The 25,439-nt window shown below is 48.2% G+C and overlaps 1 protein-coding gene across 7 annotated transcripts in view; it reads right to left on the reverse strand.

Annotated features, from left to right (window-relative positions):
* Nucleotides 1–25,439, reverse strand: part of TRIM9 (tripartite motif containing 9) — a 70,670-nt gene that overhangs the window by 17,579 nt on the left and 27,652 nt on the right. For 5 of the 7 annotated variants that reach the window (XM_064715959.1, XM_064715958.1, XM_064715957.1 and 2 more), the window contains exons 2-6: nt 17,306–17,401; nt 15,692–15,814; nt 5,515–5,625; nt 3,996–4,149; nt 732–889 (exon numbers count right to left, since the gene is read on the reverse strand). In XM_064715959.1, coding sequence (XP_064572029.1) covers nt 732–889; nt 3,996–4,149; nt 5,515–5,625; nt 15,692–15,814; nt 17,306–17,401 — 642 coding nt within the window. The remainder of the gene's footprint in view (nt 1–731; nt 890–3,995; nt 4,150–5,514; nt 5,626–15,691; nt 15,815–17,305; nt 17,402–25,439) is intronic. The other 2 variants (XM_064715961.1, XM_064715955.1) reach the window with 1 other exon arrangement.

Genomic DNA, 25,439 nt, shown 5'->3' on the forward strand with positions numbered 1-25,439 from the left:
GAGAATCCCTAGAGGCAGAACATCCCCAAACACTGTCTCAGGAGTCCCTGGAGGCAGAACATCCCCCCAATCCCATGGCAGGGAATCCCTGGAGGCAGAACATCCCCCAAATCCTGCGAAAGGGAATCCCTGGAGACAGAACATCCCCCCAAATCCTGTGAAAGGGAATCCCTGGAGGCAGAACATCCCCCCAAATCCTGTCTCAGGAGTCCCTGGAGGCAGAACATCCCCCAAATCCTGTCTCAGGAATCCCTGGAGACAGAACATCCCCCAAATCCTGTCTCAGGAGTCCCTGGAGGCAGAACATCCCCCAAATCCTGTCTCAGGAATCCCTGGAGACAGAACATCCCCCAAATCCTGTGGCAGGGAATCCCTGGAGCTGGAACACCCCCATAAATCTCATGGCAGGGAACCCCTGGGGGTAGAACATCCCCCAAATCCTGTCTCAGGAATCCCTGGAGAGAGAACATCCCCAAATACTGTCTCAGGAATCCCTAGAGGCAGAACATCACCCAAATCCCATAGCAAGGAATCCCTGGAGACAGAACATCCCCCCAAACACTATCTCAGGAGTCCCTGGAGGCAGAACATCCCCCAAATCCTGTGAAAGGGAATCCCTGGAGCTGGAACACCCCCATAAATCTCATGGCAGGGAATCCCTGGAGGCAGAACATCCCCCCAAATCCTGTCTCAGGAGTCCCTGGGGGCAGAGCCCCGTCCCAGACACGTACCCTGAACTGGCCGCCGTTGCCATCGTCCAGCTCCAGGATGTATCCCTCCACCTGCACGGTGGACAGCGGCGGCTGCTTCCAGGACAGCGTGGCGCTGTTGTTGTGGGTGCAGCACTCCTCCAGCTGCAGGATCGGCGGCGCCGGCACTGGGGACGACACTAATCACCAATTAGTGCAATTAGTGCGACCCCGGGGGATGCAGGGTGCAGTTCCCGCCTGGGTGGGGAGGCAGCAGAAAGGATTTTTCTCCCTCTAAATTCCTCCCCCCTGCCAGCCTGGTGAAGCTTTTCTGCTTTATTCCCATTTTCTAATTAATTTTGGGGAATTATGGCAGCACAATGTGTCTGTTTTGAGCTGCCTGGCCCTTTCATGCAGCCAGTCCCAAACCTGGGACAAATCTCCCACAGATTCTGGGCTTATCTACAGTCCTGCTTTTCCCTTCAATAAATCCACTGCAACAAAACTGGGGGGCTGAGCACCCCCTTTGGCTGCCATCAGCTGCACTGGGGACAGAAAGGAGTGCCAGGGATTTTCCTGCTGTGTTTGGGCATCTCCACATGCGTCCCACAGCACACTCCTGCTCTGAAAAGCACAGGAAGAGTGACAGGGACACCTCTCCCAAAGAGCTGCTCATCCACCATCCTCATCCTCACTGCCCAAAGTGACAAGAGCCACTGGAAGCAGACATGGAGGAGCCAAGGATGCCTGGGAAAAAGCTGGATTTGCCCAGCATTCCCCCTCTGTGACTCCCCCCACCTCCTGGGCTGCATCCTCCAGGCTGGCAGAGGGTGTGGGATGCTTTGGGATTGCTCTTTATGGAGGCCTCAGGTGCTGCCCTCCCTCCCCTGGTGCTGTGACACAGATTTGGGATGAAAACCCAACCTTCTGCAAGCCTACAAAACCAACAGCTGATTTCCACAGCCAGGCTGAGCTGGGAGGAAGAGGAGGAGGAGGGATTTGATAAGAGGAAGGTGGGCGGCTGAACCAGCAGCAGATTTGCTCTTATTAATTAAAAATAACCCTCTGGGCTAAATTGCAGGAAGGGAGGGCAGGAACACAGGGGTGTGAAACAGCAATCCAGCCCTCCCTGGGTTTGCTATCCAAAAATATTCCTGACATTTCAGATGAACAGCCTGGCTAAGGAAGAACCAGCATGGGCAGCTCCTCATGCCACCAGCACCATCAGCTGAGGATGCTCCTTGAGGTGACAGAGAACAGTGTGGCCAAAATCCTGCCTGTCCCTGTCCCCTGAGACACCCTGGGCTGTGCAGACAGCTCCTGGGCCAGCAATTCCAGCTGTGGAGGGGGGCAGAGCAGTGCCAGGGCTGCAGCTGGCTGGTGGCTGAAGGCCCAGGCCAGGCTCAGTGTCCCCCTGAGCCTCCCTGTGTCACAGCCCCTCTGCAGCTCTGTCAGCTTCCCTGGGCTTCCCAAACCCCAAATTCCTCATGGGCTGCAGCAGCCCTTGGTGGGACAGGAGATGGAGCACAGGGGGAATGGGGAACAGAAAGGAAATAGAGAAAAATAGAACTGGAATAGAACTAGAACAGAACAGAACAGAACAGAATAGAATAGAATAGAATAGAGTAGGATAGAATAGAATAGAATGCCAAAATGATGATCTAAACCAACAGAAAAATGAGGGAGGGAGGGCAGAGCCCAGGCTAGGTGACCTGGCTCTGTTTGCAGGGACATCTGCTCTGTGGCAGATGCTGCTGAGCACGGGGATGTGAGGAGAGGTTTGGGAAAAGCCTTGTGCTGCTCTCAAAACAGAGGTCCCGACCTGCAGAGCACTTTTCAGTGCACTAATAACTTTGTCAGAGCACGTTTTAATGCACTAGTAAATGTTTAATGCAGTAGGAGTGCTTTTCCAGGCAAAGCCAAACCCCTGGCACCCTGCTCTGGCACACAGATGTCCAGGGATGCAAAACCCACAGGAATGGGCACAACTCTGGGTCTGGGGTGCCCAGTCCTGCTGGGAGGTTGTTGGATTAGGCCCCTTTCTGACCCAGAGCAACTGAGAAACATTTCATAACTTTTATTCCATTTTTAGTCTCATGAGAAGGGTGAGACAATAGAGATGTTGTAATTCACACCATCACAATCAGAAGACAACTATTTCCTAATTACAATACACTCTTAAGTGTTTCTTGGCCTATCAGCCTTTGCCACACCATGCTGTAAATGCCTTAAAGCCAATCATCTAAAATTACCCCTGTGGGTCCTACTACAATACAGCTTTCATAGTTCTCCAAAGTATTTAGTTTAATTAGTTTAATTTGCAAAGCCAGCCTTTGAAACTTGTTTTTAGTTCTATTTTTCTCTTAACAATCTTTGTCTTACCCTATAGCATTTCTAAGTCAGCATTTCTCATCTCAAAGTTTCCATACAGATGCACTCTATGTCAGCCTTCTGTTAAGCTTGGAGAATTCTCTATGAATTAATATCTTACAGGAGGTGAGAAACTCTCCTTTTCTGCCCTTCCCCTGGCATGGCAGCTCCCAGCAGGAGCAGAGCTGAGCTTTGGGATGTGTCCTGGATTGCCAAACAAATTGTTTTCTGTTTGCCATCTGTATGGCAGTTATCTTCTGTTCACAGCCAGTCCTGCCTTAGGGGGACACCTGCTGATAACAGCCATTGAATGTCCCTGCATGGCTGATAAGAACTACAGCATCCCATTGGGAGATGTGAGCCCAGAGGGAGGAGCCAAGCATTCCTGCCTGGATATAATCTGGAGATTCTGGAACACCAGCCAAGCATTCCTGCCTGGATATAATCTGGAGATTCTGGAACACCAGCCAAGCATTCCTGCCTGGATACAATCTGGAGATTCTGGAACACCAGCACAGCTTCTCCACTGGATTCCCCAGAGGATTTCCCTCTTCCCCTGGATCTCCAGAGGAAGAGACTGCACCCTTCTCCAGGATCCTGCTCCAGCAGAACCAGCCCTGACACTGCAGGAGTGCTGAGCCACAATTCCAATGGGACTGCTGCCAGCACCCTGACCCACAGGGTGTCAGGCTGGGTTCTGATCCTGCCAGTGCTGGTTTGGTTTACTGCATTATTTATTTTATCCTTTATTTTCTTCCCTATTAAAGAACTGTTATTCCTGCTCCCATATTTTTGCCTGAGAGCCCCTTAATTTCAAATTTATAACAATTTGGAGGGAGGAGGTTTACATTTTCCATTTCAGGGGAGGCTCCTGCCCTCCTTAGCAGACCCCTGGCTTTCCAAACCCGGGCAGGAAGGCACTGGAAGGATCCTTACCTTTCATCTGCACGAAGTCCAGCTGGTGGATGGACTGGAGCAGAGGGGCATTGTCCAGGTTCAGGTCGAAGTCCGTGGTCATGCGGGGGGTGAGCGTCCCCTTGCCCCACTGATCCTCGGTCATGTGCACCCTCCTGATGAGAGCATCTGAGATCTGCAGGGCAGGAGCAGCCTCAGCTGCCGTGGGGGTGTCCCATGCCTTGTCCCCACCCTGCTGTCCCCGTCCCTCTGCCTCCCAGGCTGAAGGCTGGGATGTCACACGAGGTTTCCAGCAACACTCTTCCCTGCAGGCTGGGCTGGAGGAGGGAACCCTGGAGTGCTGGGTGCTATTTAATGGCAGGGTTTAGTGCTAAAGTGTTGGAAAACCCCAGTTTTAAAGATATGGAGTAACTGAGAGGTGTTTTACAAGATTTTATCCCCTTATCAGTCTCATAGAAGGGTGAGACACAAGAGATGTAAAACTCAACGCCATTCCATCAGAAGCCAACCTATTGCCTTATAAATGTTTTTCAGCCTATCAGCTTTTGCCACACAATGCTGCTAATACTTCACCCCAATCACCTAATTACTTTTCCCCACAATGCATCTCTCACAGTTCTAATTCTCTAAAATATCTGGTCTTTTTGCAAGGCCATAGTTTGAAACTTGTCTCTAGTTCAGTCTCAGCAATGTCATCTCTACTCCATGGCTTTCTTAAGCCAGCACACCTCATCTCAGATTTGCACACAGGTGTACAAGGCTGTGTGAGCTTTCTGTCAGCTTTTGAGAACCCTTTACAGATCCATTTTTCACAGCAAAGGGAGCCCAGGAATGCCTGGTGTGTTGGTGTCTCAGTGGAGAGCCAGGAGCACGGTGTGATCCCTGCTCCAGAGATGCACCATCCACGCCCTGCTCCATTCTCCTTGAGAGGAATAGTGGATTTGTCTTTCCAAACAAACTGTGGGTCTGCTGGTAGATAAAACCAGCACTGGGAGATAAAAGAAACAATGGGAAGGATTTCACTGATTGCTGAATGGAAAAATATATTTGCCTTTAGAAATAAACTTTAAGTTTGCTGATAAATGAAATTAGACGTTGAAAGATGAAAGAAGCAATGGGGAAGAAAATCCCTTAAATTATGTAAGAATTAAAAATTAAAAGAGAGGGTTGTGCATTAGAGGGGAATCTCTGGTATCAGGTGTTTTGGGAAGTCTGTACCTCAGAAATGGGGAAAGACAGAAGGAAAATGCAGCCAGGAAACTGGGATAAAAACGAGGCTGTATCCTCCAAAAATGTGAGGGATCCTAGGGGAATGCCCCATGGCCTCTCCCTTTATTTGAATAGAGCCAAAGGACTGCTCTGTCTCCTTTTTGGACACAAACCTCTGGTGTTTGTGGATTAATTTTCCTGACACTCTCCTCCAGAGATGTCCCTGCCCTGCTGTGAACGTGGAGCTGACCAGAGGCAGATCCTGGATTTCATGGTGCCATCCCCCCTGGAGCAGCCCCAGCCCTGCAGCACCCCCAGGCCCCAGCCTGACCTGCAGGAAGCCACTGGGGTCGTTCTCCTTGATGACCTCCAGGCAATATTCCATCAGCCCCGTGGTCTGGCGCAGCTTCACCGTGCAGTGCGAGATCTGGTCCCTCACCACCTGCAGGGGACAAGGACACCAGGGTCACCAGGGCTGGCCAACACTCACACACCGAGCTCCAGACCCTTCGGAACCTGGGGAACAACAGTGTAGAATCACAGTAGTTTTTAAGGTCCCTTCCAACCCAAAGGAATCGTGTTCCATCCCCTTCCATGGCAGGGACACCTTGCACCATCTCAGGTTGCTCCAAGCCCTGCCCAACCTGGCCTTGGCCACTTCCAGGGATGGGGAATCCACAATTTCTCTGGGCAACCTGTTCTAACAAGCTTTGTTCAGCCCAAAATCATCATTAACACACATAATTATTCAAAGCAGGAGGGCAGATTCATGCTCTGCCTTTAATTAAGCCAGCTTCCAAATGGCAGCTGGTGAGCTCCATGCCAAGCAAATGCCAACTTCCATGGATCCAGAGCTGCCCTATCCATCCCTGGGCGTGCAGCCAGGTTGTGGGGCTGGCTCTGGGGCATCCTCACTCATGAGGATGAGGAGTGACCCTGGCAGCTGCTCCTTGCCAGAGGGATGAACACATCACCTCCCACAGCTCCATTCCTGAGGATGTGTTTCAGATGCTCATCAGCTGCAGGGACAATGCTGCAGAATTCCCTTTTTTTTTTCCTCCACAGACTGGGGATGAGCTCTGAGGGAGAGGAGATAAATAAATAAAATAAATCCAAGCTCAGGCTGGACTGGGGCTGCCCAAGCTCCACATTAAGGCACCTCTAGCACTCACAGCTCCTTCCCCAAGGGATCACATTCCAGCATCCCAAGGGTGAGGTTTGCTGGTGCCTCAGGGCTCTGCTGACCTTCCCTGAAGCACAGCAAGGAGGAGAGGGCCCAGGCTGGATGCCACAAGGATTTATTTGGATGCCACAAGGATTATTTTTATTTATTTATTTGAAGCTGGCTGCTCCTTCACGCTGAATCCTGCAGGTCCAGGATTTCATTGGCAGAGCAGCTCGGGAAGAGAGATTTTATTCTTGGATGAATGTGCTCAAGTGCTCACAGAAGATTTTTTATTTTCTACTCGTGGAGGAGCTTTAAAAAGCTTTGTACAGCCCTCCACTGGCGCTGAACAAAGCTGTGCAGCTCTGTGGAGTGTTACAGAGAGGATGAGCTGTGAGGATGAGCTTGGCAGCTGCAGCCAGATGGGAAAAGCTGCAATAAACAGGGATCAATGTTGTATATGTGGGGTTCCAAGATGAAGGAAGGAATGAGGAATCTGACACCATGTTCTTAGAGGGCTAATTTATTATTTTATGATATAATATATCATAAAATAATATATATTTTTATATAAATTAAATATATATATTATATATATATATACACAATATTTTATTTTAATGTATACATAATATATAATTACATACAATGCATAATATATTACTATATTCCTTCCCAGATGAAGGAAGGAATGATGAATTTGACTCCATGTTCTTAGAAGGCTAATTTATTATTTTATGATATAATATATATATAATAAAATAATCTATATTTTATATAAATTTAAAAATATAAAAATATATAGTTTTATATATAAAATAATATCCACAATATTTTAGTATTATGTATACATAATTTAGAATTACATATAATACATAATACATAATATATTATTATATATTGTTATGTTATGTTATATTTTTATACAAAAGAATGCAGAAAGGATCCTTACAGAAGGCTAGAAAGATACTAATTAAAACTCCTGACTCTTTCTAGAGCCTCAAAACAGCTTTACTTTGATTGGTCATTAAGTCGAAACAACTCACATGAAACCAATCAATCACCTGTTGGATAAACAATCTCCAACCACATTCCAAAGCAGCAAAACACAAGAGGAGCAAATGAAATAATATTGTTTTCCTTTTTCTCTGAGGCTTCTCAGCTTCCTAGGAGAAAATTCCTGGGCAAAAGGATTTTTCCAAAAAATAATGGACATTCCTGGGAGCTCAGTGCCTGCTGCTCCCCACTCTGGTCTGGAGAGCTCCTCCTGTCTGAGGGATGGGCAGGGGAAAGGAAGAACAGTGAGGGAACCTGTGAGTCCTGCAGGGCCATCAGTGCCATCACGTGTTGGTTAATTTAAATTTAATCACCTCGCAGGAAGAAAAGAATTACCAGCCTTGCAGCTTAGAAGCAAAAATTCCTTCAGGTGGGAAAAGCCCTCAAAGACCACCCAGGCCAACTGTCCCCCCAGCACTGCCCTGCTGGAACCCTGGGAATTGCAGAGAATTTCAGATTTCTGTGCTCACAGGCTCTGACCCCCAAGAGAACACTGCAGTGACCTGAGACTCTAGAAAAAGCTTCCAAAATGGAATGACAGAACTGAGATTATGGGTGTGGAGTTTGAATGGAAGTGTGTGATATCACAGAGTAAAAAATGTAGAGATTAAAGTTTTAGAATGTAGTAATATATATATATATAAAAATATATAAAATGTAGTTATATATATATATAATGTAGTAATACATAATATATAAAATATAATTTTATATATATATATATATATATAAACAAGATAGAAGTTTTAAAGCAGAAAGCAGAAGCTAATCCTTTTTCTTCACCTTCTTCTTCATAAGTTTAGGTAATATTGTGTAATTGGATAAAAATGTCCATATTGTGGGACATGAGTAGTTAGTCATTAAGTTAAAAGTAAAAATAATTTAATAATTGCTTAATTAAACAGTTTATCTTTAAAAGGCCTTGTAGAGAGAGAGATATGACTCCATTTTTAATGTGTTAAAGTGCTGTAGAACTCAGGGTTTGTGAGACTGTGACATAGATAAGAACCTATAAACATCTGAGTTCAAACACATCTCACACTATTAACCACAACCTTAACAAAAAAAAAAAAAGCCAAAACCACAAAAAAAAAAAAAACAAAACCACAAAAAACCCCACCAAAAAACCCAAAGAAACAAAACAAAACCCCCCAAAAAACCCAACAAACCAAAAACAACAACAACAAAAAAGGAAAAAAAGAATCCACATTGACTCAAGTCCTCAGGTCCACATGAATTTAAAATCCCTCCAGGCATGGATATCTTGAGCACCTGTTCCAAGGCTGGACAAACCTTTTCCACAAATAAATTTTCCCTAATACCCAATCCAAACCTTCCCCTGGTGCATGTTGAGGCTGTTCCCTTTCATCCTGTTCCCTGGGAGATCTGGGACAACACAGCTTGTGTGAAATGCCATTAAATGCCACTCTCCAGAAGAGCTGCAGATTTTTAGGGAGCAGCTTTCAGCAATGCCAGGCTGTGGCAGAGGGAGGCAGGGATGCAGGGTGGACAGGGCAGCAGAGGGAGCTCCCCTATTGCTCCTCTGGCCCTGGACACTGTCCAGAGGCTGGTGGAGATGCTCTGAGCTGGAGCTGGACCTGCACAGGCTGGGTTTGGCTCAAACACTGCTCTTGTTAGACAGGGGAGTTCATTCAATTCCAGTTTGTGACGCTTGAGTGCACTGGAACAGCTCTGCTGGCGTGAATCACACAATTCCAGGATGGAATCACACAATTCCAGGATGGAATCCACAATTCCAGGGTGTTTTGGGTTGGAAGGGATCTATAAAAGCCATCCAGTTCCACCCCTGCCATGGCAGGGACACCTTCACTGTCCCAGGTTGCTCCAAGCCCTGTCCAGCCTGGCCTTGGGCACTGCCAGGGATCCAGGGGCAGCCACAGCTGCTCTGGCAATTCCCAATTCCCAATCTCCCACCCATCCCTGCCCTCTGGCACTGGGAGCCATTCCCTGGCTCCTGTCCCTCCATCCCTTGTCCCCAGCCCCTCTGCAGCTCTCCTGGAGCCCCTCCAGGCCCTGCCAGGGTAAAGCAGAGCCAACAGCAGCTCCTGGAGATCCCACTCCCACCCTGACCTTCCTGAAAGAGGGCAAGCCCCTGGATTTCCCTTGTCAGTCCCTCAGGACAGGATCCAGAAGGTGCAAAGCAGCTTTTTGGCTTTGTGTGACCCCCCCTCCTGCTCAGGACTCGTCTGCCCCTGGAAGGGTTTTTGCCTGTGTGGATTTTGGGTCTCCCAGCTGCAGACCATGAGATAAAACCAATCTGTGGGGCCCAGCCCTGCTGTCAGGGCTCATCCTGGCTGCACCAACCATGGCAGAGGCAGGATTTGCATTCCCTGCCTGCTGGGAAAGGGATCCCAAGTGGAATGCCTGGAAAAGCCACCCCGACCCCTCTGTGGGGAAACGCACGTGCCACTGGGAAGGCAGCAAAGATGGGATTGCTACACCAATCTTCTTATCTTCTTTGCAGCTTAAATCTCTGTCTGCTTTGCCCAGGATAATGAATTTGTGGACCTCTCCCTGCTGGAGCTGCTGCTTTCCAAGGATTTCCAGCACAATTGCCATCTGCTGCCTCCAGGAAACAGCATTTGCTGGGTGAAGACATAATAAAAGCTTTTTTTTTTTCCTATTAAGGTGGTCAAAGACCAGAAAGAAAGAGGCTCCAGCAGCAGAGACACTCCAAACTCCCAGGGCAGCCTTTTCCAGGTGAATCCAAAGCTGCAGCTCTGTCCCAGCCCTTCTCTAACTCTGATCCCCTCAGGGATCCAGCATCACCCATCTGGAGAACCAGGGCATAAAACAGCATTTTAATTTCACCATCTCTTCAGCACAAAAGCCAAAAGCAGAAATCCAAGTTGCCTTCACCAGCACCAAAGTGCTTTTAAGGCAAATAAAAAGGATTTTTGGTTGGGATCTAGTGGGGCTTTAAAGGAGAAATGGGATGCACACAGGGCAGGAGGATTCCATCAGTCACTTTGATCAGCAAAATTAAAGGTCTTAGAAATAAGACATCAACATCTCTCACACATTTGAAGGCCTCAGTGGGGTCATCAAAGCTAAAATATTTTCCATGTGGCACGAAGCCACTTGAATCCTGTGATTCCTCACCCACAGAACCCTGGGATTCTCCTCATGCAGGAGGGATTTGTACTCCCTGGGACCCCAGAAATGCAGAGTTTGCTGGTGGAGAGAGCTGGAAGGGAAATCTGGGGGTTCCTCAAACCTTGGATTTGTGCAAGAGCCTGTGCTGGCTGAGGCCAGGAAGGACTCCCAGGAAAACCTGGCACATCCACAGGGGGTTTGAACACATCCAGGATGGGGATCCCACTGCTGGCCTGGAAATCCATCTCCATGAAGAAATTTTCCAATCTAAATCTCCCCTGAAGCACCTTGAGGCTGTTTTCCCTTTTTCAGCTCAGAGAAGAGACTGACCCCAGCCTGGCTCAGATTTTGGGGGGATTTGGGAAGCTCCACACATTTTTTTTTGGTGGTCATTTTTTACCAAATACCAATTTCCCCCCCTTTAAATGCTAAATAAAGCAACAGCCAGAACCTGGCTGCTAATTCCAGCCTATAAAAAGGGTTTTTGTGCACTCACAGCAGTTCACAACAACCTTACAATAGGACAGTTCCTTCAAGAGCTTTTCTTCCCTGAGATGGCATTAACTATAATTTACATTTTAATTTTAATACAGCTCCTAGAAGGCAATAACATCTCCACTTAAGTGTCCTCCTCCTTTTTCAAGTGCTTGGGTGGATAACACATTTCAAGGCACTCAACCTTCCCAGTGCTGGGGTGAGTCCTGCTGGGAATGTCACATGGAGGACACAGATGGAATGTCACCCTCCTCACCCTGGCTCACCTGCACGTCCAGATGGAAAAATCCATCCCAGCTGGAAAAACCCCAGGACAGACCCTGGCGAGGTTCTGAGTGTGCAGAACCCCACAGCCAGAGCTTTTTCCAGGTGGGTGTTCCCATGGGGACTCAGGAGAGGGGCTGGGAAAGCAGAGCTGCAGCGCTGGCACCTCCAGGAACCTGATCCAACAGGGAACACCGAGTTCCACTGGGAAATCCTGACTGAGACCCTGAGGAAGGAGCAGCATTTCACCCATGGAGAGGCAGTGCCATGGACAGAAAGCCTTGGGGAGTGTTTGCTGCCATCTGCTCTCCTGGGAAATGTGGCAAACAGCAACCTGGAGAAATCATGGAGCAAAGGCATCCCATGGCCTGAAAAAGACTGGAATGGTTCACAATGCTGCTGAGAGCTTCAAGAGGAGCACCCAGAGCTCAGCCTGAGTGTGTGGTGAGCTGAGGAGAGATTTCTTCCAGGGACAGCACTCCTCTGTGTCCCTGCACCAACCTGCCCAAGCTGGAGGACATCACCCACTGCTCCTCTGGAAACCAGGCCCAGCACTGGGAAGGACACACAAGGAGGAGCTGCCCTGGCCCCAGGGCTCCTCCAGATGATGGTGTTTAAAGCCCAGGTTCTCATTCTGGAGTAGCTGGAGGCTGCAGAAGGGCAGGGAGATGTCCCTTCCCAGCTGGTGTCCTCACAGACCTCTCCCCGCTCTGCAGCAATTAATTAGTGCTGGCCCAGAGTCAGGCCTGGATCTGTGCCTGCCTCCATGGAATGTGTGTCAGGGCAAGGCAGGGCAATCCTAAAGCCAAACCAACCCCAAATCCAGGCTGGATTCCCCCATGGAATGTGTGTCAGGGCAGTCCCAAAGCCAAACCAACCCTAAATCCAGGCTGGATTCCTTCATGGAATGTGTGTCAGTCCCAAAGCCAAACCAACCCCAAATCCAGGCTGGATTCCTCCATGGAATGTGTGTCAGGGCAAGGCAGGGCAGCCCCAAAGCCAAATCAACCCTAAATCCAGGCTGGATTCCTCCATGGAATGTGTGTCAGGGCAAAGCAGGGCAATCCTAAAGCCAAATCAACCCTAAATCCAGGCTGGATTCCTCCATGGAATGTGTGTCAGGGCAAAGCAGGGCAATCCTAAAGCCAAACCCACCCCAAATCCAGGCTGGATTCCTCCATGGAATGTGTGTCAGGGCAGTCCCAAAGCCAAACCAACCCTAAATCCAGGCTGGATTCCTTCATGGAATGTGTGTCAGGGCAGTCCCAAAGCCAAACCAACCCCAAATCCAGGCTGGATTCCTCCATGGAATGTGTGTCAGGGCAAGGCAGGGCAGCCCCAAAGCCAGACCCACCCCAAATCCAGGCTGGATTCCCCCATGGAATGTGTGCCAAGGCAAAGCAGGGCAATCCTAAAGACAAAGCCACCCCAAATCCCAGCACCAGCCACACAAGGATGGGAACTGGGGCTGGGAACGTGTCCTGAGAGGTGCCTGTGGTCCTGTGCCAGGGCTCTGTGCCCTGTGCTTCTCCTGCTCCCTCCATCCCACGGTGCCAGGATGGCCAAAATCCCACTGGGCAGGAGCAGCAGCCCAGGGAGACTCCAGGACAGGAGCCAGGACACGGCGGCTCCGTCCCGGCTGGGACCTGGAAGGGCTCCCTGGCACTGCCAAGGCTCCCTGGGCATGCCAAGGCTCACTGGGCACTCATCTCCCAGAGGAAGATGCTCCAGGACAGGACAGTGAAAAAATGACACCCAGGACAGGCCTCCCAGCCCAAGTGGCCGAAGTGTCCTGTGCGGATGGGAACACTGGCCAGGACAGACCCCACAGCCCTGCAGGGCTCTCCCTGCTCACAGCCCCACCAAAGCACAGCCCAGGAGGGGACCTCCTGCTTCTCTGCAGATGGAAATGGGCCCTGGGTCACCTCAGAGTGAGTGGAGATCACTGCAGCTTCACCCACTGCAGGGGCAAGTTTAGATGAGCCATGACGAAGGAATTCCTGGCTGGGAGGGAGGGAGGCCCTTGAATGGAATTCCCAGAGCAGCTGTGGCTGCCCCTGGATCCCTGGAATGTCCCTGGACAGAGCTGGGAGCATCCTGGGACAGTGGGAGGTGTCCCTGCCATGGCAGGGGTGGCACTGGGTGGGATTTAAGGTCCCTTCCAACCCAAACCATTCCATGGTTCTGATTCTGCCTGGATATGGCTCGGGTGCCACATCTGCCAGGGCAGCACAGAGCCCTTCCTGCCCTTCCCTCAGCACGTGGAGCTGGGGAGCTCCAGGGCTAACTTAGGAGCCCAGTCACAAACCCAGGGGCTGCTTCTTGCTTTAAGGACCAGGCCTGGGCAATGACAAAGCCCGGCTGATAATGAGGGTGGGTGGGGTGGGATGGAGATCCATGGATGGGAACAAGCAGTGGGATGCAGATCCATCGATGGGAGTAAACACTGGGATGGAGATCCATGGACAGGAGCAAACAGGAGGATGCAGATCCATGGATGGGACAGGGGCAAACACTGGGATGCAGATCCATGGACAAAACAAGCAGTGGGATGCAGATCCATGGATGGGAGCAAACAGGGGGATGCAGATCCATGGATGGGAACAAGCAGTGGGATGCAGATCCATGGACAGGAACAAACAGGGGGATGCAGATCCATGGACAGGAGCAAACAGGGGGATGCAGATCCATGGATGGGAGCAAACAGGGGGATGCAGATCCATGGACAGGAGCAAACACTGGGATGCAGATCCATGGATGGGAACAAGCAGTGGGATGCAGATCCATGGACAGGAGCAAACAGGGGGATGCAGATCCATGGATGGGAGCAAACAGGGGGATGCAGATCCACGGGACAGAAACAAGCAATGGGATGGAGATCCATGGACAGGAGCAAACACTGGGATGCAGATCCATGGACAGGACAGGAGCAAGCAGTGGGATGGAGATCCATGGACAGAACAAGCAGTGGGATGCAGATCCATGGATGGGAACATGCAGTGCGATGCAGATCCATGGACAGGAGCAAACAGGGGGATGCAGATCCATGGATGGGAGCAAACAGGGGGATGCAGATCCACGGACAGGAGCAAGCAGTGGGATGGAGATCCATGGAAGGAGCAAACACTGGGATGGAGATCCATGGACAGGACAAACAGTGGGATGCAGATCCATGGATAGGAGCAAACAGTGGGATGCAGATCCATGGATGGGAGCAAACAGGGGGATGCAGATCCATGGACAGGAGCAAACACTGGGATGCTGATCCATGGATGGGAGCAAACAGGAGGATGCAGATCCATGGATGGGGTCAAACAGGGGGATGTAGATCCATGGATGGAACAAGCAGTGGGATGCAGATCCATGGATGGGAGCAAACAGGGGGATGCAGATCCATGGATGGGAGCAAACAGGGGGATGCAGATCCATTCCCTCAGCCAAAGGCCTCTGTGGGTTGTGCTGAGCAGGGAAATTGCTTTGTGCTGCCTGGCTTTGTGAGAGTTTAATTAAGCATGCCCTGAAGGGGATGAGGGACAGGGAGCCCACCAGGCTCTGGGGGTCCCTCTGTGCTGGGGCTGTTTGGGGCTGTGCTTTGTTGCGGCAATGAGCACTGATGGTCCCACAAAGCTGCCATTGTCCCTGTCCCGTGGAAATGTCCTCATGCTGCCCATGGTCTGCATGCAGACAGGACTGGTGGCTTTCACCCTTGTTTTAGGCAGCTCCAGGAATCCCCCTGACAGCTTCTGGGTGGCCCAAAGCAAGGGAAAGCAGAACACTGAAATGACCTCAGCAGAGGAATCCTGAATGTGGCTGTGACACCCCTCAGCTGGACTCCATCACTGATGGCCAGGGTGCAACTCCCCTGTCCAACAATTCTGGGCATGGCTGCCCCTGTTCCACTGCTCCCAGGTGAGATCTGCTCCTTTGCTTCCCTTCCCAGCCCCACATCAGCTGGGAAGACGTGGTGTGGTGGGAATGGCACAAATCAGGAGCCCCCTCCCACAGCTCCCACTGAGCTGCTCCCCAGCACCAGAAACCTCAGTGCCACCTCCACCCTGAGGCCATGACAGCAGAGAAATCACAGCCAGTCCTGCTCCTGGTGACAACTCAGGACACCAGGTGGCTCAGGACTCCAGCAGAATTTACCAGCAGATCCTGCAGGATCATTCCAGAAGCTTGGCAGCAACATGTGAGATGAACAAAGTAATTTTCCACGTGGTTCTCCTGACCTAAGGACTAGAAATGAACCCAACAACTGGGTGGGAACCCCCTGGAGGAAGCAGCACTTTGTCAGGGACATGCTGTGAGCGGGCTGGGCACCTGCAGCAAGATGGAATTCCCGTGGAAAAGGAGTGAGCTCCCCAAAAAAACAGCGTCCCAGGCCTCATCCCCTGCAGGACCCCAGGCTCACCTTCAGCTTGTGCTCGTGCTCCTTGTTGACCCGGGAGAGCAGCTGGGCTTTCCTCCTGTTGAGGGCATCGATGAGGGCGTCGCACTGCGCCACCAGGCAGGCCTCGAACTCCACGCTGTTCTCCTGTGGGCACAGAGGGGTCACAGATCAGGGAACAGCCCCAGGCCAGCTGCAAAACTGGGGTTTCCTTCTTAATGGTGCCACAGGGATCGTTTCTGCATGTGCAGCTGCATCAGTGCCCCCCATGAATCCACAGTGTTGGATGTGGGATCTGCAGGGCCTGGGAGGGTGGGAAATGTGGAGGTGGGGATGGTTTGAGAAGGCTGAGCTAGGACAGAGGCTGGATGGAGCTAAAGAATAAAGCAGGGATTTATTCAAAGGATCTCCTCAATAGATCCACCCTGGGCAGGTGGGAATTCATAACAGAACATGTGGGGATGAAGTGGGAATTTCCAAACTTGTGAGAGCTGGTGAAATCCCATCAAGGACACAGCAGGAGCATCAGCCTCCCTCCCTCCCTGGGAAAGCACTTCCAGCCTTGCTCAGACAAGGACTGAAGTCACAGAGATTTGAGGGCATGACTGAAATGCTTTCTCATGTTGGAACATCGGAGATGATAAACTGGGAGAGCCCTGGATGTGCAAACAGGGCTGGATTAATGAGGTGCTGGGTGAGGCTGGTGCTGTCCCTTGGCTTGGTGACAAAAGCCACCATTCCCTGGGTGGCACAGCACTCATTCTTTGGCAGGGTACAATGTTGCTGTAGGGATTTGTACTATGTAAAAGAATTTACTCATTTTCTAGAAAAGGAGGGGGTGAGACATGGGGTATGAAATTAACTTGGGGTAGAAATCAGTTTGGGATTTACTTGAGGTGTGCTGGTTTAACTTGTTTAGTCCATGGCTTGCTCACATTGATGCCTTGTGCAGGCTGCCCTAGAGCAGAGGCTGGATGGAGCTCCAGAATAAAGCAGGGATTTATCCAAAGCATCTCCTCCATGGATCCACCTTGGGCAGCACCAGAGCCCAGCCAGGGCTGCACCCAAGATCAACCAAAATGGCCCCAAAATGCATGAGCAGGCACAGGGTCTGTCCCTGGGATCAGTTCTGCTCCATTTGCACCTTGCAGTTCATTGTCCCATTCCAGCTTTAGCCCAGGCAGTCCCACCCTGCTTGTTTTTCTCTCTCCAGCCCACGGGGTTTGTGCTCTGGGGCTGAGATTTGGATCATTTGTCCTTGGTGCCCAGCTGGAGCAGGAATTGTTTTGTCTCCCTGCTCTGTGCACAGAGCTCAGAACTGCCCCTCATCAGAACCATCCCCTGATATGGAGCCCAGACCCTCCCACTAAAGCAGCACAGAAGGTGAAAAATAGAAAAGCTGAACCTGAGGCATCAGTGGCAGGTGAGGATCAGGTTTGGATCCACCCTTGGCAGAGATGGGAAGGGCTCAGGACTCTGCTGTTCCCTCCACAAGCAGCAGCTCTGGGGAGGGCTCAGGGGGGCAATATGGAAAATGAGATTCCTTTGGGAGAGCACCCACCCAACCCAGCTTGGGAAGAGGGACAGGGATGGCTCATCCTGGTGGGAAGGGGCAGTTCCTCAGTTCAGACTCTGTACCTGGATTTGCTGCACCATGTTGCGGAGCTGGACTAGGAATTCCTTTGCCTCCTTGGCTCTGTCTGACAATCCATTGAGGGCCTGGGAGAGCTGGCTCTGCAGGGGAAACAAAGAGCAAGGTCAGTTCCATGTCCAGGACTCATCCATCCCCCAATACAAACACAATTAACTCCACAGAGCTCCCTCTCAAGCACTCTAAGTAGTGGAACTAACAAGCAGAAACGGAGCTTGTAATCAGGAAAATCCATGGAAACAAGGGAAAAACAAGGAAAAACCAAAAGCAACATGCAGAACTTCAGTTATCCTCACAGACCCTGCCCTGCTGACAGGCAAGCAATGGAAATGTGGGCAGATTCTCCCACCACACCCAGATCAGAGCTCCTGCAATGCAGCTGATGGACTGGACACCCATAAGACGTAAGAGACCAGAAGGAGATTTAATTTGATCTGAAATGGGCCCAAGAGATAGGATTGTGTGGGATTTGGGCTGGGGATGGGCTGCAGCCCAGCACTGCCTCCAGCATCCCACCAGGGTGTGCCTGAGTGCAAGGAGAGGAAAAGGAGGGTGAGCCATCACACCCTGGCGGAAATGGATTTATAGAAAATTAAAGCTTGACAGAAAGATTATATAGTATGTATCTGTATGAAAACTCTGAGATGAGAAATGCTGATTTAGAAATGTTATGGAATAGGATGGAGATTGTTGGGAGAAAAATGGAGCTAGAAACAAATTTTAAAACATGGCTTTGCTAAAAAGACCAGATACTTTGGAGAAATAGAACTGTGGAAGATGTATTGTAGTAAGACTCACAAGGGGTAATTTTAGATGATTGGCTTTAAGGCATTTACAGCATGGTGTGACAAAAGCTGATAGGCCAAGAAACACTTATAAAGAATTGTAATTAAGAAATCATTGTCTTCTGATTGTGATGGTGTGAATTATAGCATCTGTGCTGTCTCACCCTTCTAATGAGACTGAAAATGGAATAAAAGTTTTAAAACACCTCTCAGTTACCCTATCTCTAGGTCAGAAAAAAAACATTATCCAAGAGAAGGTAAAGGCTTTCCTGCAAAACACTGACTGTTCCTTCTCCCTTTGGAGTGGGAACACTCCCACAGCCCTGGCCCTGAGCAGCAGAACGTGGTAATAACAATCATTATGTTCATCAAATGCTTTTTCTTTTTCATTTCCATGGCTCTTTCTGAACACTCACTCAGGAATCTTCCCCATCTCCCCCTTCTGCCATCACAGCAGTGTGTGGATTATCTCAAGAGCTGCCCAAACCACCCTCAGCAATTTTCCTCTGGGAGAGATTTTGCCTCTTTTGTGGGCAGCAAATTGGCTGCAGACACCCCGTGCGTTTGGGGGGTGATCCTTCTTTGAGGCAGACACAGAAAGGTGCTGGGATGGTGGTTGGTGTGCCCAAATCTCCAAAATTCTGCTGTGCCCATCCTTCCAGGGATCATGGTGTGGGCATTGGGCTGTCCCCCCCTGGATGCCAGTGTGGGAGATGGGAAATGAGATGGGAGAGGGGAGAAATGTCACATTCACATTGCCTGGAAAAATCCCTTTGCCCAGGATTCCCAGCTCCTGGGAAGCTGAGAAGCCTCAGAGAAAAAGGAAAACAATAATTATTTAATTTGATTCTCCTGTGTTTTGCTCATGTGGAATGTGTTTGGAGATTATTTGTCCAACAAGTGATTATTTCATTGGTTTCATGTGAATTGTTTTGACTTAATGACCAATCAAGGTCAAGCTGTGTGGAGGTTCTAGAAAGAGTCATGAGTTTTCATTATTATCTTTTTAGCCTTCCGTAAGTATCCTTTCTGTATTCTTTAGTATAGTATTTATAATATAATATAATATAATATAATATAATATAATATAATATAATATAATATAATATAATATAATATAATATAATATAATATAATATAATATACATGTGACATAATATTCTATAATACCTTATATATTATATAAATATTATATAACATATAATATCTATATAATATGATATATAATAAATAAAATTTAATAAATTTCTATACATATATTTATATAAATTTATTGTTTTATATATTTATATATAATAATATATATATTTTAATATATATAATATCTTAAAATAATAAATTAGGCTTCTGAGAATATGGAGTCAGATTCATCACTCCTTCCTTTGTCTGGGAACCCCACAAACACAACAGAGAAGGGCTCTGGTCTTTCTGGGCTGAAATAAAGAGTAAAACCCAGCTCTGCTGCTGAGGAGAGCCGTGGCAGCCCTTTAATGGCCCAGAAATAATGGCCCAGAAAATGACCTCGCTGCTGCTTCCCGGGGAGACTTTAATCTCACCCGAGTGCTTCCTGCATTCCCTTTGTAATTTATCCTTGGGATGTGGAGCTAATCAGGGAATGCATCTCTAATGGAAATGGGATTGCTAACTCAGCTCAGCGGTTCCCCCGTCCCTCCTCCCTCCCCAGGCAAGGTCAGGGCCCTGCAGGGACCACCAGCCCTGTCTCTTGCAGAGCCTCCATCACCTTCCTCAGCCCTGCTGGGCCTGGGAGATGCCCCAAGCCCTGCAAGGTGTTTTGCTGAGAGCTGTGCTGCTGCAGGGCCCAGGTCCCTGATAACACAGGCAATTAATGGAAAAAATCAGCAGGGGTTGGTTGTGTTTACAAGCTCCTCATTAAAATTGCAGCATGTTGGGTTTGGTTTTTTTTTTTCCCCTTTAATGTCTTTAAAAGGCTTTTTTTTTTTTTTTTTCCCATTAACATGAATTTCATAAAGGATATCTTTAGATCAGCATAATTCTTTGAGGCTTTCCTGATGGGAAAGCTTTTTAAAAGTGGGCTTAAAATTTCATAAGAGCTCTGTGGTGCCTGTGTGTGTTGTCCATGGAGGTTCCTCCACCCCAGGCACCCCCAGCCTTGCAGCACAGCAGCTCCCCTGGTGCAGCAAGCTTGGAGCCACCACAAAAAGATGGTCCACGAGCTCAGAGCATCCCTGTCTCAGCTCAGCCCTTCCCTCTGCTCCAGGTACTCCTGATGCCTCCAGGGCGAGTGAGGGAAGAGCATTATCTAGTCTGAAAAGTGTCATTTCCCCAGAATTTTAAGGATTTCCAGAATTTTCAGGACAGTTCCTAAACATGGGTGGGCACAGGAGCTCCAAGGTTTGACTTTTCCTCAGCAGAGTTTCATTCCCATCTCCAGATGGGTCTCCCTCAGGAATCCATTCCCCCTTGTCCTGTCACTTCATCCCTTGTCTCAAGTCCCTCTCTGTCACTGTCACATTGTCTGAAAAATCTCTTCACCAGGATTTCTTCTCCTGGGAAGCTGAGAAGCCTCAGAAAAAAATGAAAACAAGAATGATCTGATTGCTTCTCCTGTGTTTGCTGCTTTGGAATGTGGTCTGGAGATTGTGGTCATTGATTGGTTTCATGTGAATTGTTTTTATTTAATGACCAATCACCCTCCAGCTGTGTCAGAATCTGAGGAGTCAGTCATGAGTTTTTATTATTCATTCTTGTTAAGCCTCCTATCTGTATTCTTCTCTTTTTTTAGTATAGTTTTAGTATAGCAATATAATATAATATAATATAATATAATATAATATAATATAATATAATATAATATAATATAATATAATATAATATAATATAATATAATATATAAAATCCATAAAATTAATGTAATTGTAAAATTAATTATATATATATAATTAATATACGATAAAATAATAAATCAGCCTTCTGAGAACATGGAGTCACATTCCTCATCTCTGACCTCGTCCTGGGTTCCCTCACAAACTCAACACCTCTCCAGCTCTCCTGGAGCCCCTTTAGGCACTGGAGTCCTCCACAATAATATTGTGTGATATATTCAGATAACTGTGAGTATTTCTGGCACGCTGCAGCAACCTGGAGTGCTGCACTTTGCATCTCCACGTGACAACAAAATCGTTGTGGCTTTTTGGGGTCGGGAACCCTGCTCTGGGGACACCATCGTGGGGGGCTGGAGTGGAGCTGAGCCCAGCCCTGAACCAGCACAGGCAAGGAATTAATGAGTGTGAAATGAAGAAAAATCCCATTTCCCGCTGCCTTAAAATCAAGGGAATTAATTCTTTGTGGAAAGCTGCCCTCTTTTCTCAATGCTCTCAGTCCAAGGCAGTAAGAAGAGACCTCTGTGATTCACATCAGCATTAATGGGAGCTAAGCATTTAAATCTTTCTGTCCCCAGAGCACTTAGGAGAGAATCTGTCCTCTCTTTGTGCTCTCTAATAGCTCCATAACCCTCCTCCTTCCCAGGCAGGCTGACAAAGGCATTTCTGTCACTCTGATTCTGCCTTGTCCCAGCACAGGGATGGCAGCAGCCAGTGCAGAAGGCTGAGGGTGGCATTCACATTCCCTGGAAAAATCCTTTTGCCTAGGATTGTTCTCCTGGGAAGCTGAGAAGCCTCAGAGAAAAAGGAAAACAATTCTTATTTCATTTGCTTCTCCTGTGTTGTGCTCACATGTGGAATGTGTTTGGAGATTGTTTACCCACAGGTGATTGTTCCATTGGATTCTGCTGTGAGTTGTTTTCACTCTTTGGCCAATAAGTGTCAAGCTGTGTCAGGACTCTGGGAAGAGTCACGAGTTTTCATTATTATTTTTTTTGCATTCAGTATCCTTTCTGTATTCTTTAGTATAGTATAGTATTCCATAATATAATAATTTAATAATATTTGACATGTATTATAATATTCTTTAAAATAATTATTATAAAGTAATAAATCAGCCTTCTGAAGCATGGAGTCAGGATTCTCATCTCTTCCCTCATTGAACACCACCACAGAACCCCATGGCAGGGCAGGAGCTGTTCCCAGCTGTTCTCCTGCCCTCCAAAGGATCAGGAGCTGCCACAGATGCTGCAGTTGAACTCATGTGAGTCTTGCTTTTAATTAAGGCACAGGACCTGCAGCCTTTAAGTCTTGAGGCCAGCCCCCTGTACGTGGTGGCTGCCTAATTAAAATGGGATGTTTAATTAAAACTCGCATTCAGTCAGGAAGTTGATGAAGCTAAACTGCTGCTAATTGGCTTTTAGCCCCAGTGCTTGACTTCTGGATTCAAGGCTGCCTCTGGAAAGGAACCAGGAGCTGCAGCCTGGGCTGATCCTGCCCCTTGAGATTGAAGGGTCAGACAGTGCCATGTCCTGGGACCCTGCAGGGGCCTGGTCTGGGACCCTGCCAGGATCCAGGGGCAGCCACAGCTGCTCTGCAATTCCATCCCAGCCTTTCACCACTGTTGCCTTGGTTTTTTTTTAAGCCTTCTGATGCGTACATTTTTATAACAAACTTTTTTACACGCTTTGTGTAAATAACTGATTGTTTTGCGTTCTTTTCTAGAAGATGAGAAATTTGATGGACTGTTGGATTGTCCAGTGGCATTGGAGAGGTGGCACTGTCATCCTCCAATCCACTGTCACTTTTAGAAATCTATAAATGTTAGAGTCAAAAATTAAACTTCCCTCTTTTTTACCTTAGAGCATTGCGTGTCTGTGTCATTTTATTTTGTGTCCTATAATGACACATCACCCTACCAGCTAGGAATTCCCAGTTCCCAAAATCCCATCCATCCCTGTCCTCTGGCATTGGAAGCCATTCCCTGTGTCCTGTCCCTCCATCCCTTGTCCCCAGTCCCTCTCCAGCTCAAGGTTGGATGGGGCTTGCAGCAACCTGGACTAGGTGGAAGTTTATTGTATTTGTGCAGTGCCCCAATGAAGGAAAGAATGATGAATGTGACTCCATGCCCTCAGAAGGCTAATTTATTTTTTTATGATTACATTACACATTATATTAAAGATTACTAAACTAAACTATACTAAAGAATACAGAAAGGATACTTACTCAATGCTAAAAAGATAATAAAGAAAACTCCTGGCTCTTCCCAGAGAGAGCCCCAACACAGCTTGGTCCTGATTGGCCAAAGAGTGAAAACAACTCACAGCAGAATCCAATGGAACAATCACCTGTGGGTAAACAATCTCCAAACCACATTCCAAAGCAAAGGAGCAAAACACAGGAGAAGCAAATCAGATAATTATTGTTTTCCTTTTCTCTGAGGCTTCTCAGCTTCCCAGGAGAAATTCCTGGGTGAAGGGATTTTTCCAGGGAATGTGAATGCCACAGAAATGGGATGGAACGAGGTGGTCCTGAACATCCTATCCAACCCAAACCACTCCTTGATGCTGTGATTCTGCAATCTCAGCTGCAAATATCTGTAACTGAGCCAAAGCAGATGACAGGAACAGGGGCTGAATTGTTCCTCTCCCAAGCTCCACCACTGCTGCTGAGCATTTCACATGGCTCCAGCTCAGCTTTCCCTGGTTTTCCACAAGAAGATGTGATCCCAGTGTGGCAGTCACATTTTCTGAAAAATCCCTTCCCCCAGGATCCTCCTCTTGGGAAGCTGAGAAGCCTCAGAGAAAAAGGAAAACAAGAATTACCTAATTTGCTTCTCCTGTGTTTTGCTGCTTTGGAATGTGGTTGGAGGTTGTTTATCCAACAGGTGATTGTTCCATTGGTTTCATGTGAATTGTTTTGACTTAATGACCAATCAGTACCAAGTTGTGTCAAAACTCTGGAAAGAGTCACGAGTTTTCATTATTATCTTTTTAGCCTTTTGTAGGTCTCCTTTCCATATTCTTTAGTATAGTTTAGTTTAGTATTCTTTAATATAATATAGTATCAAAACATAATAAATTCGCTTTCTGAGATCATGGGAGTCAGATGCATCATTCCTTTCTCTCTGCCATGGGGCACCCCACAAATACAATATCCCAGCCTGCCAAAAAGCTGCAAATCAAACAACAAATCAAGGAAGTGCCCACACTTGTCACCAGAAGGACACACAGACAGAGGCAGGTTTTTGAGCACAAACCTGGGTGCAAACTGTAGGAGAAAAAGAAATTTTTAGGCATGGATCCCACTCCCCTGCTGCCTTTCACAGGGGCTTTGTTTCTCCTCCTTCACTGCAGCTCCCCCAGGGAATCTGGGGTGTGCAGGAGGGAGATGAAATGTAAATCCTCAGGTGGGACAGCCCCTGGGAGAGCAGCTCCATAAAGCCTTGGAAAAGGCTTCCAAACTGAGGTGCTGGAAGTGGGAATGTGGATTTGTAGTTTTAAGTTAAGAAGAAGAAAGTTCAGAGTTTTAAAGATATAGAAATAAAAGTAGTTCCAGAGGTAAACAAGGAGTTTAGAATGCAACACTGTGGGTTTGTGTGTCATAACAGGATTGGCTAAGAAAGCTTACAATGTGGAAGAAATACAAAGAAATATTTAAGGATTGGGTCAAAAACATAAATATCCTTGTGTTTTACTGGTCAATAAATCCTTAAAAGGGGTCTTGGGACCTTCTGAACAGTGAAGATGTGAGCCCAACTCACCCTTCCTGCTTATATAGAAAGATAAATAAATTGTAAAAATGTATTAAAAATAAATGGAATTCTTTCCAAAATTCCTCCTGCCTGAGGGTGGCCTGAGCTGGCTGTGGGGTGGTGCTGGCAGAGCTGGAGCCCCAGCCCCGTGTGCTGTCCCTGGGCTGCACAGATGGCCCTGGCCTGGCTTTGTTCAGGCACACACAGGGGCACTGTGTTCCCTCAGCAGGCACAGCTGATTCAAAGCTCCAGCCTGCAAATAAAGCAAGGATGGATTCTTTTCAAGCATGACCTTCCTGAATGCCTTTCACTGCCTCCCATGTGGGGTCCCCTGGCCCTGGGCAGGCTCGGTGCTCTCCCAGGCCATGCTGGGTTTAGGGTTTATCCAGCCTGGTGACAGTGACAATCCTGCAGCAGTGGCAGTGCCTGCCATCCATCTGTGCTTGCCCAGGGCAGCTGGCTGCCCAGAGCCCCTCACCCCACACCCTGACCAGCCCCCAGGTTTTGGGGTCATCCCTGAAAGGAGACTTTTAATCGTTTAAAAATTATTTGGTCGCCAAGCCCTGCACTGGGGACGCTGCTGGAAGCAGGAGATTGAGGGTAAAACCCAGCAATTCTTCTCTTGGCATGGATTCTGAGGCACAAAACAGTTATGTCAGAGCTGTGAAAGAACAAATCTGGGCCGCAGCCCTCCTGCCAGGAGCCATATGGGTGAGGGCCT

Source organism: Zonotrichia leucophrys, chromosome 5 (genome assembly GCF_028769735.1).
Source record: "Zonotrichia leucophrys gambelii isolate GWCS_2022_RI chromosome 5, RI_Zleu_2.0, whole genome shotgun sequence".
Taxonomy (NCBI): domain Eukaryota; kingdom Metazoa; phylum Chordata; class Aves; order Passeriformes; family Passerellidae; genus Zonotrichia; species Zonotrichia leucophrys.